The sequence below is a fragment of the Ipomoea nil genome, unplaced genomic scaffold (assembly GCF_001879475.1).
Source record: "Ipomoea nil cultivar Tokyo-kokei standard unplaced genomic scaffold, Asagao_1.1 scaffold2826, whole genome shotgun sequence".
Lineage (NCBI taxonomy): Eukaryota > Viridiplantae > Streptophyta > Magnoliopsida > Solanales > Convolvulaceae > Ipomoea > Ipomoea nil.
Genome location: NW_017619254.1, coordinates 2,149,399 through 2,162,382, shown reverse-complemented (window position 1 = coordinate 2,162,382; position 12,984 = coordinate 2,149,399). Strand labels below are relative to the sequence as shown.

Sequence of the window (12,984 nt, the reverse complement as noted above, 5' to 3'; positions counted from 1 at the left end):
TGCTGATGAGTCTTGAATTTACTAATAAGAATCCAAAGATCATTACCGTATACATACATATATATATATATATATATATATATATATATATATATATATATATATATATATATATATAAAGATTACATTAGTTTATTTATAAATTTTGCAATTCAAAAATAAAATGAGGTAGAAGGATTGATGCCTATTGCATGCATATTTGTCAACTTACGACAACGGTGAATTGAACTATGATTCTATCTCATATAGGTAAGCACCAAAGTTGTATGGAACAAATTCTCTATTTATTTATTTATTATTTTGTTGTAATAATCTGTAAGGAACAAATTCAATCCGTGATTGAATAACATCTTTAGTATATTGCGATGAATTTGACATAAAAACCAACTACTAGTGGCTTCATTTCATTATTCCATTGCCATGTGCAGGCTAGGAAGGAAGGGAGAGGCAAAATGGCGGAATATATATATATATATATCAACGCCTCCTCCCACTAGCATGTTTACACTTCAATTTATGCATATCAATCGATCCACACTTGTCCATCCATTCATATTGCATATTCATATTCATATTGATGGGTTAGTTGAGTGCTAGTGGTTGTGCATTTGGTCTCAGTTCGAATGGATGGTCAGTCTTATTTCAGATCTATTTTAGTATGAGATTGCATGATAATCGTTATATTGTGGACGGACTCTAATCCTAAACGATGTAGTTCTGAATTTTAATTTTGACAGTGACTGTTTGTTGTTCAATTCAGGTTACAGTTCTTCTTTTTCCCCTTTTTTACAGCAAAGCATGTATATGTGTATTGTGTTATGCGTTTTTGTATCTCATGTGATACAATTCTATATTTTAAGCGTATTGATTTTGCACCTGAAATAAAGTAAATATAACATGCACTTTTGCGTATTGTGCTATGCATTTTTGTGTCTTATGTTATACAATTCTGTACCAAAATCCTCACTATTGAGGATGTCTTTAAGATTTAGAGGATTACTTTCTTTAAATTCTTCGATACTTAATTTGTAATTAATGTGTGTGATTTATGAAATTTATTTTCTTAATTTAGGTTGGAAACCTAAAGTAGTTTCAGAGCTATATAAATAGTCTAAAAAGGACTTATAAAGGGTTACATTAGAGATCTTTTATACAAAAAGCAATAATATTTTACAACAATTATTATGTTGTAATTTGGCCTATTAATTAATTCAATTTATCGAGATTGTTGTACGGTAACGTGTGGATTGTACAGATGAATAAGATTGCAATATAGAATGGAAGAGTAGAGGGAAAAATAGAACACAAGATATATCAATCTCAAAAGCACCTTTCTCATTAATCTATGAAGATGTATATATATATATATATATATATATATATATATACACACACAAATACAACTCTTCATTTTCTCAACATAATGAAGGAGTTAGAGAAAGGGCAAATGAAAAGACTAAATGATAATGGCCATTCAATAATATATTTATAACATATTATACTTTTTCATAACAATTCTTTTGAATTTTGATCGGTCGTATTAACCAACCGTCCATTGCCTAAATTGAAAACTCAACATACACACATATATTATGAATTTCAACTCATATAATTACTACAATGACAAATATACTAATATCGTAATTCTAAATTAGTAAGAATAATGCTACTAAATTAATTTAGGAAATGATAGTATTCAAATTATTTTAATGTTATGGAGTAGTTTTTATGTAATAGTACAATTGTAATTTGTAAATAGTTTAATTTAGGAAAAACAAATACAGAGTATACTATACTACTATACTACTCCGTATAACGACTTTCCAATTTTAAAAATAATAAATGTATTTAATTTTCTTCGTGTATTTGTATAACTATATTCCACTTGATGTAAAAATAAAATGAAGAAAGCATTAATTAATTACCGAGCTTGCCCTTGTTAGATGTGAAGCCCACGCCACCCTTATTCACCACTCCCCAAACACTCCCTTAAACCTCTCTGCTTCCATAAGTACCCTTCCTTCCTCGCGCTTTCCATTCGCCTCCCAAACCCACATTCCTATACTTTCTTCCAAAACCCCTTTCGCTCTCTCATACGCGCAGAATTTGAATACTTTTGTGATTCTGGGAAAATGGCAGCGGTTCGAGTCCTCTGCATTGCTCTTCTCCTCTGTTCTCTCACTGCTGTTCATGCTAGAATCCCCGGCGTTTACTCCGGCGGCGCCTGGCAGACCGCCCACGCTACCTTTTACGGCGGCGCTGACGCTTCTGGCACTATGGGTACGATACTCGTACTTGGCCACAATTTTTTTTTGCTCTGTCTCAGAACGCGGCCACTTATTTTAAAATTTTTTGCAGGCGGCGCGTGTGGTTACGGGAATCTGTATAGCCAGGGCTACGGAGTTAACAATGCCGCACTGAGCACTGCGCTGTTCAACAATGGGCTGAGCTGCGGAGCCTGCTTTGAGATCAAGTGCAGCAACGACAGATCGTGCAGCCCGGGAAACCCTTCCATCTTCGTCACCGCTACAAACTTCTGCCCGCCAAATTTCGCCCTTCCCAACGACAATGGTGGGTGGTGCAACCCCCCTCGCCCCCACTTCGACCTCGCAATGCCCATGTTCCTCAAGATCGCCGCCTACCGTGCCGGGATCGTCCCGGTTAATTTCCGCCGGTAAGTCCCCCCGCCATTACTGCTTTATTTTCTTTCCCAAAAATGGCAAAAACCAATTGCAGCTTTCGCTTTAGCGTCGGAGGGGTTAATTTGTCCTTTCCACTTCTCCAGTTCTCTTCACACTAACCTTTATTAATGTTCCGAAACGGCGCTGTCGAGGGCACTATGGTAATCCAAACGGCGTAACAGTACCCGGAAAACCCGTGCTTCGGTTTCCGTTACTCTGCTCACAGTGCTCCACTCCACTGGCCAGTGGCGCCGTTTTGGTGGGCCCCTACTTACCCGAAATACCTACCTAGTCGCCGTTGTGTTTCGTAACCGTCTAAAAGTGCTCCGATTTTGTTTCTAATTTAAAGATGAATAAATAAAGAAATTAAATAAGACTGAATTTTCTAATTTACGTTTGCTTTTATTTTTCAGGATTCCATGCAGAAAGCAAGGTGGGATTAGGTTCACCGTTAACGGTTTCCGTTACTTTAATTTGGTGTTAGTGACCAACGTGGCGGGTGCGGGTGATATCCAGAAGGTCTTGGTTAAGGGATCCAGAACCCCATGGATCACTTTGTCCAGGAATTGGGGGCAAAATTGGGAAACCAGCGCCTTCCTTGTGGGCCAGTCCCTCTCCTTCAGGGTCCGAGCCAGCGACCGTCGCCAAGTCACCTCGTGGAACGTGGCGCCCGCCAATTGGCAGTTCGGACAAACCTTCCAGGGCAAGAATTTCCGAGCCTAGGCACCCCCAAACCAAAAAAAAAAAAAAACCAAAAATACTAAACTGACCCCTGAAGAATTCCTCACCTCAAAACTCCACACAATATTTTTGTTTGTCATCATGCATTTATATAAGTTTACTCTTTCCCGGGAAAAATTTGAAGTCTGGGAAATTAGATAATAGGATAGGAAAAGTAATATGCTTTGTTACTTTTTTTTTTTTTGGGTTCTTCAGTGTTTGCTTACTTTAATTAATTAGCCCATGGGATTGGGTTTGCTCTGTTTTATGGTGTCTGTAAGTGGTCGCCGGCGAAATGTTAAGAAAAGCCGGCGACGGTGAAAAAGTGTGGTGAGCCGTGGAGGCTGAGGCGGCTGCAGGGATAGCAAAATAGTAATGCAATGTAGCCCGCAGCTCTCTTTACTGTTTACACCAATTATTATATGTAATGAAACTATTACATACATATATTATTATACCAGTCCGCTTTTGGTTGTTTTTATATATTATTATTATTATACACAATACACCATATGGTTAGTTGTGTGTATTTATTGCGTTGCAGTGATTATGTAGTACACGTTATGATGGTCCAAAGGGGATTTTGTTGGGGGTTTTATTGTGGTAGGGATGATGAGTTGATGTTTTGGACATTAAGTTATTATCATGTGTTTTGGACATTAAATAGGTTCTGGTTTATTAATGAGTCACTACAGATAATTAAATCATATCTTTGATTAACGAGGAGACTAATGTCATCTCATTTATTCTTTCATAAGTAGGAAAAAAATTGTTCTTTCATACCATTTTGAGTAAAGAAATCATAGGTATTGACTTTTACGTGTATACTATTGAAAAAAGCATCATTTCAAGACCCTAAATGTGAAAATGAATTGGGGGTTAGGCAGTAACGATCCAGAATTGCTTAGCATGTCACGATGTGCGGATTGGGTAATTGCTAACTTAATGCTTTGTTTTGGTGATAGTTGAGAAATGCATGTGGCGGCCTTGCTTTAAAAAGCCTTTGTTGCCTTTTGGAAAAGCCAATAGGTTGTACCTTAGGGAGCTTCCTACTGCGCCTATATATGTTTACTCGAAGACTTGTCATGGTAGAGAAGTCAAGAGTTTTGTTTTGTTTTTTTTTTTTTTTTCAACTCTTTTGCATTTGTCTGTTTGTTTCAAAATTGGATTGCCGGGTAACTATAAGGTTCCAAGTTCAACTTACAGCGATTTTTTTCTATTTGAACAGATTTACTATGGACAAATTAGACTGATTTACCTTTTTATGATCCTTTGGCGACAAGGATCATAAGATGACCCAAAGCGCACATTCGAGTAGCAACTGTAAACTTTTCTGTAGATCAAAAAATGCACCTAATGTAGGGGTTTATTTTATCTGCTTCTCAATTTTTAAGTACAGTTGAAAAAAAAGAAAAAAAAAAAGAAAAGGAGGGAAGCTAATGGGGATGGCCCCAAATGTAGTTTGAATGCGCTGCACCTTGACTCATTTTTTTGGTTGTCTCGGATATATTCCTCTACATTTATCAAAAGAATTACCAAAGTTGGATTCTGCCAAGATATTTCGAAACTTGGAAGAACAAAATCTTAGGTCCTATTTGGAAACTTATTGACTAAAATTTTGTAATTTCACATAAATTTATATTATAATCTTATATATTTTTGTATAATATATATGTTTTTTTTTTAATTTATTAAACTAACATAGACTATTATATTTTGATGTTCAAATATATTTTCACATTGAATGGTTCTGAATTCATGTTTAGTATAATGAATTAAAGATTATAATGACATTTCTAACCATTCTCCTCTCTCCTCCTTACACATTAGTAACAAAATAAAATATAAAATAAATAAGTTACAACAAAGTGACACAATTTATTATGCCCGCAACCCATTATGGCCTGTTTGGTTGGGCGTAATTTGGTTGTAGTTGAATTGCAATTCAGTGGAAGCTACAATTACGCCGTTTGGTTGGAGGGAATTGCAATTCCACAAAATTGCAATTCCTTCCTTTTGCTGAATTGCAATTCATGGGCACCCCCCTATGAATTGTAATTCGGTGGTTGTGGGAAAAGGAAAAAGGGATGAAATGACAAAAGTATCCTTAATTATTACTATTATTATTATTATTACACAATGACATTTTAGTCTTTATATCACTTCTTTCATTCCCTACCCAATAGTTCTATTCATCCCTACCAAACAATGTAATTTGAATTCTTACTTAATTCCCACCTTATTCTTTTCCCACCGAATTGCAATTCCTTTCCACACTAATTCCTTACTCCCAACCAAACGCCCTGTTAGGGCGGTTCAATGTAGTTTAGCTGTAGTTGAATTGTAATTCAGTGGATGCCTCAATTACATTGTTTGGTTGGAGGGAATTGCAATTCTCTCATTTTGTTGAATTGCAATTCAATGAATTTGAGAAAGGAAAAACATATGAAATGACATTACTACCCTTGGTTGTTATTACTATTATTATTACACAAAGGTGTTTTAGTCTTATTTCCTTCTCAATTTCAATAATTCTATTTCTCCCTACCAAACAACGTAATTTGAATTCCTACTTTATTCTCACCTTATTCTTTTCCCACTGAATTACAATTCTCTCCTTCCAACCAAACGCCCCGTTAGGACTTAGCGTGCTTGTAGTTTCTTATGCCCATAGCCTATTAGCACTCACTTTGTCTCTCTCCACATCAGCTTTTTGTTTACATGAATGGCTTTTCTCCTTTCAAAAAGTACATTGAAGATGTCTTAAATAATTTTAGATTTTTAAAATTTATATATAAACATGATGCATAACTTATATGTTCCTAAAAGTTAAGGAAAATATGTTGTTTGGTTTATGGAATTCATTTTTCATTCCTCAAAGTTAAAGAAAATAAATTCTTTGAAAAGTGGTGAGATTTTGTTTTCCGCAAAGGCTTGAAAAAAAAAAACATGACTAGACCATTTTACCTTTATAAAAATTTCTTAATTACGTACATAGGTGCCTATTTATTCTTTAATTTTATCTTTTAGCGGCATATTGATTTTTATATTCATTATTCCTTACTTTTCTAAACCGAACCAAATAATAGAATCCATATTTCTGTAATTTCTTTTTCATCAACCAAACAATGGAATCTATTTTGTTGCAATTTCAATTTCATTTCTTTTTAAATGTTTTCCAGCGAATCAAACGGCTGTAAAAGAATTAAGAAAATATGCTTAAATTATAGAAAATATTTAAAAGTGTTGATTACCTCGGGTACAACTAAAAATGAATATTAAAAAAAAAAACTTTTGATTCAACTTTTAAAATTATAAAGATAAAGTGATTGGGTTGGTCCAACAATATCCAAGATTGCAAGGTAGTGCCACCAAGTTGAGGTAGTATGCCTCAAAATCCTCCATAGAAACAAGAAATTAAAGTTGGCGGCCATATCTGTGATGATGCCAAGAATTACGTTAAAGGTTATGAAACAAACAACATATACATATACATATATATATACTTCTCTCATTCTAGATTTGATGAAAAGCTAGCTTTGGGTTGAAAACAATGGTAGAGCGAGCGCAGCAGAGCCACTGTACTTGACATTCTGCATTATATTATCTATCACCTTTCTTTCATGCCCTAAAAATCTTCTGGTCTTTAATTTGCATGTTGGGTCAAACCCCACGGATCGGATAGATATATATTCTCATCCCACAATACCAACTTTCTGCAAATACATACTCAACAGCTTGCGCAAATTGCATTATTGAATCAATACCAAAGCCTTTTTACCATCTTCTATCTTTTCTAGACTAGACTAGTCTAGAGTTTGGAGCTTCTTGAAGAAAACGTACACTGCAACTACTCGACCTGAATCGATGCTCATAACTTTATTACCTCTTTAGAAATGTCTTCAAGTTGAAGAAATTTTCAAATATTTAGGAGGAAAGCCGATGTTTAACGTAACCTTGTACTATATATACGTGTTTGTTGGATGTTATGTTTGACATAGGATTCTTAGTCGGAGGTGTGCAAACGAAAGAAAGAAAGAAAGGATAACAAATTAAGATTCGAAAAGGAGCATCATATCATATTTTATGTGTTTCTTTTTCGGAAATGCAATACCAAAAGCAAAAGCATATTACATTGCCGCATAAGCATTCACCGCCTCTCTTTGGTGAATTCCCTCCAATCTCAACTAAACTAGTAGCCTCTTCCACCACCACAAAAACAACAAACTTATAAAAAAAAAAAAAAATTATCTTTAGTTTCTTGATTTTTTTATTATATTCTTGGGCCACATTTTATCACAACTACCCCATGAACTTGCAATAGATCATTGCCTAGTAGCAAGCAAGGCCTATCTCAAAAGATACATAATTTTTTTATCTTAGTGCTAGCCGGGGGAATTACAATCGACCTCCAGTAACTCAACAAGTGACTTATAGTTTGATGTTAGAGTTATATCGTTTAGATTAATACTGACAATTAGATACATAGAATTTTACCATTTAGTTGAGAAAAATAACAAAATACAATTTGACAATCGAACAAATAAATATATCAGTTAATTAATGTTAAGAGGATAATCTTTTAGCTAATGTTGCTAACCCAACTTCAAATCACAATCTTATTAGCTTGTATATCACTGCTTTTGCAGCTTGCAATGTCTTCTCCCTTTCCAATCTGTATTTACAATAACAGTGAAAATTTAACGCAATAATTTAAAGTGATCGATGATATAATCATTAAAAAGTACTCCATCCCCGTAGTTAAGAAAAATGAGGAGAAAACCAAACCTTAATGAATGTAATGACAGCAGAGATATCACCAGAGTATGTCTTGTCTAACTCCACCACTCTGTATTTCTGATGTCTTACTTCGTACCTTCCTTTCTCCATACCCAGTGATAGGATGTCCTTCACATGAATCCTGCATTTGCAATAGTGATACAAGATTACAACTAACATAAATACACTACATGCAATGTTCTAGCTCTACATAACGTAATAATTATAGTTAATTTGGTCTGAAACATTTTTATAAACAAATGTGACACAATTAATCAAACCAAGGTTATTTACTTTGTTTGAGTGACGAGAGAAATTCATAGTTACTATCTGATTATGCGCATTGGGTAAACCTTACATGACAAATTAAAAGACCACAATGAGCTAAACCAGCTTAGTATCGCACATGGTTTGCTTGACCGTGTTAGACCCAATGAATGAACGAGTCAACTGGCTAGCTTGTCATAAAATGGGTAGGGGTGATAATAGTGCCAAGGGTTGTTCTGTCTTGGATATATACTAGGGTTTAACCGAGTCAGACATGTCAACCCGATTAAGTTTAGGGAGCGCGTCGTTACTCTTGGACTTGACTATGAAGGGATTGAGGCAATTTGAAGGGCACAACTTGTCGGAAACTATTGTTGTTCCCCTAATGAAATCATGGTGGGACGAAACCATTTTAGCACCTATGAGGGGTAAGACTGGTCCGCGTGTTAGGTAAGAGGGTTCCAGGACGTCATACAGCGCTACGCTGGACTCTAAGCCCATGACAAGTTGTATCAGAGCGGGACATATTTATATTACTTTGCACTATAGTGTGGTTCTCAGGAGAGGACTATGTGGGCATAGATGGCGCATAAGGGGCGGGCACACGTGTTGATGACGACTTCATCCAAGTGGTCCGCAGGGGCGGATGGGTCCTAGAGAGTGAAGGGACTCGGGTGGCCACTATCTTAGCCTGACTGCTTTGCGAGATATGGCGATCATTGGGCAGAGTCCTTCCCCCTAGCACGAGGGCGTGCTAGATTTTGGGTGGGGAGAATGTCATGCACTGCTTACGTGACGACGTGTTAGACCAAATGAATGAACAATCCAACTAGCTAGCTTGCCATAAAATGGGTAGGGGCGACAATAGCGTCATGGGTTGTTATGCCTTAGACGCTAAGATCTAACCGAGTCAGACATGCCGGTCCTATTAAGTTTGGGGGGCTTGTTGCTAATATTTTACTTGACTATGAAGGGGACTGAGGCAATTCAAAGGGCATAACTGTTCGGGAGCTATTGTCGTTCTCCAGATGAGCTCATAGTAAGACGAAACCAGTTTAGCACATATAAAGGATAGGGCTTGTCCGCGGGTAAGAGGGACCCCAAAATGCCACACGGGCGTTGGGCTCTACGCAGACTCTAGGCCCGTGAGTCCGTGACAAGGTTGCCCATAGCTAACTTTGTGTATATAATTCTACTTTTGATGATACAACATCATATGATTCATAATTTCATAACCTAGTATATATGAATATATGTATGTATTTATTTATTCCCTAACCTTGCTTCTCCAAGAAATTCATCTTTGGAGAATTTATGCTTGTTCATGACACGGAAAATGAGTTTATATTGGGGTTGTTCTTCATCTCCCAGGCCCAAGTCTGGATACTCCACCTCAAATGTGAATTTCTCATTCCATATTCTTTTCCTGTCTGATCCTGCATTATATTATATTATATTATATTGCATGCATTAATATTTTAATTCCCAAAGCATACATATATTACTAACCTATATATATTTACAGTAAAATGTTTGGTTGTACGTTACTCGAATAAGGAACAACACTGACCTCTCTTAGCCACGCAGCTTAAGCGTTGTTGATTCCCATATTGAACACAAACATATGGCTTTCTTGCATTCTTACAAGGATTCAGCCAGTTTAAACAACCTAAATCACACCACCTTAATACGTTACAACTTAATTGCCTGAGATTTAAAGAAGATAAAACGAACATTCATTGAACACATACCAAGAATACATTTGTGGTTGTCTTTAATGCCTTCTTCATCCACTAGCAGTACTTCTAGTATTCCTCTTCCCATGCCGCCTCTGTGTAAAAGATCGAGATGACCCAATATGTCCAAATTTAAAGGAAAAACAGGCTAAGGCAATTACCTAATAACCAGGGAACATACGAGGAAGATGGTAATCTACGTTAAGGATTAATATTACAAGTTTCTTGCCCCTCATATTACAAGTTTCTTCATTGACCAATTAGCTGTTTAATTCCGTATCTTAAGTAAACGGAACTAATTAATGTTTATTTAATTTGCAGGGAGTAATATGCGTGATTTTCGTGTACCCAAGTTTACGTTAGTTTACGTCAATTCATTAATCTAATTAATATGATGGAAAATGTTATTTAAAAGTCAGCTTTGTCTTTCTGCAAAATGTCACAAATACCTTATTACCGACTCCGCCCAACAATCTTCTTAATTAGCTTGCTGAACTTGGCCTTTTGCCAATCTTCGCCTTACAATCCCCTAGCCACCAATTGTTAGATTTATCCTATACCGACCTTTGCCCAACAGATGAGGACTGAAAGTATGAATAACATTAACAAAGGATTATACAGAGATAATATAAGAATGCAAATTAAGATAGTCCTAACAATGTTTTAGCCACCATTTACTAGACTTGACCTTTTACCGGTCTTCACTTAATAATCACAAATACTTTATTATTATTATTATTATTATTATTATTATTATTATTATTATTATTAAAATGAAATGGTTACATGTGAATAATATAAACATTAACTATTTTAATGCATGTTGTTGCATTAAAGAACAATGTAGCTTTTAATAAGGGCAATAAGCACATTGTTAAGTGCAATATGATGCAAAGTGGTTGTGTTGTCTGAAAGATAATTATCCCAAAACTCCAAAAGTCATAGCCATACCTCAATCACAGCTAATTTTGCAATACCCTAAAACTAAATTTGCAATATATTAAAAATGAGTGGTCAATCCTGCTACATTAGCCCTGTCCAAGCAACTCCACCATGAGATTTCGTTACACTCACTCCACGTAAAAATGGATACATTTAGCCCTTTAAAGTTTAAAGGCCCATATCCATTTCCAAGTCTAATCCACTGACCCAAAGAACCCAGTTTCATCACAATCCATACATCAAGAGTTATACCATGCATCAGGGTCCACTTGTAAGGTGAATCCAGGTTCAAAATACGCAATTTATATATTGAATGTTCACAATTTTTTATATACTTAATGTTCACAATTTATATTTTACAAAATTGTGAATATTCAGTATGTAAATTGTGTATTTTTTACCCAGATCCACCTTGCAAGTAATGTACTACACTAGTATGTGTATATATAGGAAAATATTATATGTATTCTCATTCTCTACTTCTAAATTTTACTCCCACACTTAAAATATTGACGTAGACACTTTTACATGAACCCACATAAAGAAAATAACCTATCAAAGCCCGCCGTATTAAGAAATAAGATTTATAAGTACATGTAGTAGAATTCGCGCATATATATATATATATATATATATATATATATATATATATATATATATATATATATCATGTAATGAAATAAGAAAAATCATTAGGTAGTGATTACAAATTTAGTGACAATCCTTTCCAACGAATTGTTATTATTATTGTTACTTACACAAGTTAGAACTAGTTATTTTATTTTTTTTTTATTTTTATTTGAACCAATACCTTTTTATTATATATTATATACATGTTAAACATATAAAACTTTGGGCACTGAAGGTTTAAATTCTGAAAATGTACATAATAATTTCTCCATCATAAATGAGTTGTAGATAGGTGTACAAATAATTTCTGATACATTAACAATTCAGAGATGCTTGCAGATCTTGTGGACCATACCATTTGCGAAGTACGATGTTTATTGCCATAATTTTGGGTTGTTAATTTAAAAATGTATTTTGTAATTACGATAAATTGTTTACATACAACTCTTATAATTTGTTTTCAGATTATATTACACATTAATATTACTTCTTCCTCGTATCATAATTTAAATGAATTCAACTTATCACGTCTTACACTTTATCGTATTATATTTATTGTTATGTGTCAATGACTCGATTCCCACTCTTCGTATATCTAGAACAGAATTTGAGCTTACACCTTTAAAAAAAAAATAGATATGTTAATTTTCTCGTTAATTTAGGACAAATAAGTGATTAGAAAATGACAGTGAAGCATTTTGACCTGGTGATTTGAAAAACCCTTAAACTCTACTGGAAGTCTTTTTTTAATTCTTGATTATGCAAGAAAAAAATATGAATATATTTCAATTTTCATCAACTTAACTAATTAAATTTAAATAAATTTAGTTCATCGTAATTTGAAATTTTAATTATGAATTTTTTTAAAGTAAAAAAAATACTCCGTATTAATTTAAGTTCGAAAACAACACATTACAAAAATAGGGTTAAGGAATAAAAAATCATTTCGAACTATCAGACGCATAAATGGACTGCTTAGCAGTTGTATAAGTTACCCGGTTTACTTATCGTTTTGTAAAAGATAATTTGAAGTTTTAATTATGAATTTGTAACCAAAAACCTAAAAATTCATTAAAATGTAGGGATTACTAACCAAATCGCATCCCAATCAGGTGCTAAGGTATGTGGGGTGGATAGAGGGAGCAGATCTTTTCATTCATTCAATCACTCACAGATCCCTATAACATATTTGCAGGCTTTAGCTTTTCCTTGTATTGTATTTTCAACAA

The 12,984-nt window shown here is 34.6% G+C and overlaps 2 protein-coding genes across 2 annotated transcripts; one reads left to right on the top strand and one right to left on the bottom strand.

The window, feature by feature from the left end:
* Positions 1-2,014: 2,014 nt before the first annotated feature.
* LOC109159018 (expansin-A3) lies at positions 2,015-3,882 on the top strand. Its single transcript, XM_019306996.1, has 3 exons — positions 2,015-2,280; positions 2,359-2,674; positions 3,095-3,882. The coding sequence occupies exons 1-3, from the start codon at positions 2,133-2,135 to the stop codon at positions 3,402-3,404; spliced, it is 774 nt and encodes a 257-aa protein (XP_019162541.1). The 5' UTR covers positions 2,015-2,132; the 3' UTR covers positions 3,405-3,882.
* A 3,977-nt stretch (positions 3,883-7,859) lies between these two features.
* LOC109158858 (elicitor-responsive protein 1-like) lies at positions 7,860-10,319 on the bottom strand. The gene is made up of 5 exons (XM_019306749.1): positions 10,199-10,319; positions 10,018-10,116; positions 9,727-9,883; positions 8,190-8,322; positions 7,860-8,076 (listed from the first exon to the last, which is right to left on the bottom strand). Exons 1-5 carry the CDS (start codon positions 10,269-10,271, stop codon positions 8,008-8,010), a joined length of 531 nt encoding a protein of 176 aa, XP_019162294.1. The 5' UTR covers positions 10,272-10,319; the 3' UTR covers positions 7,860-8,007.
* Between the last annotated feature and the right edge of the window lie 2,665 nt (positions 10,320-12,984).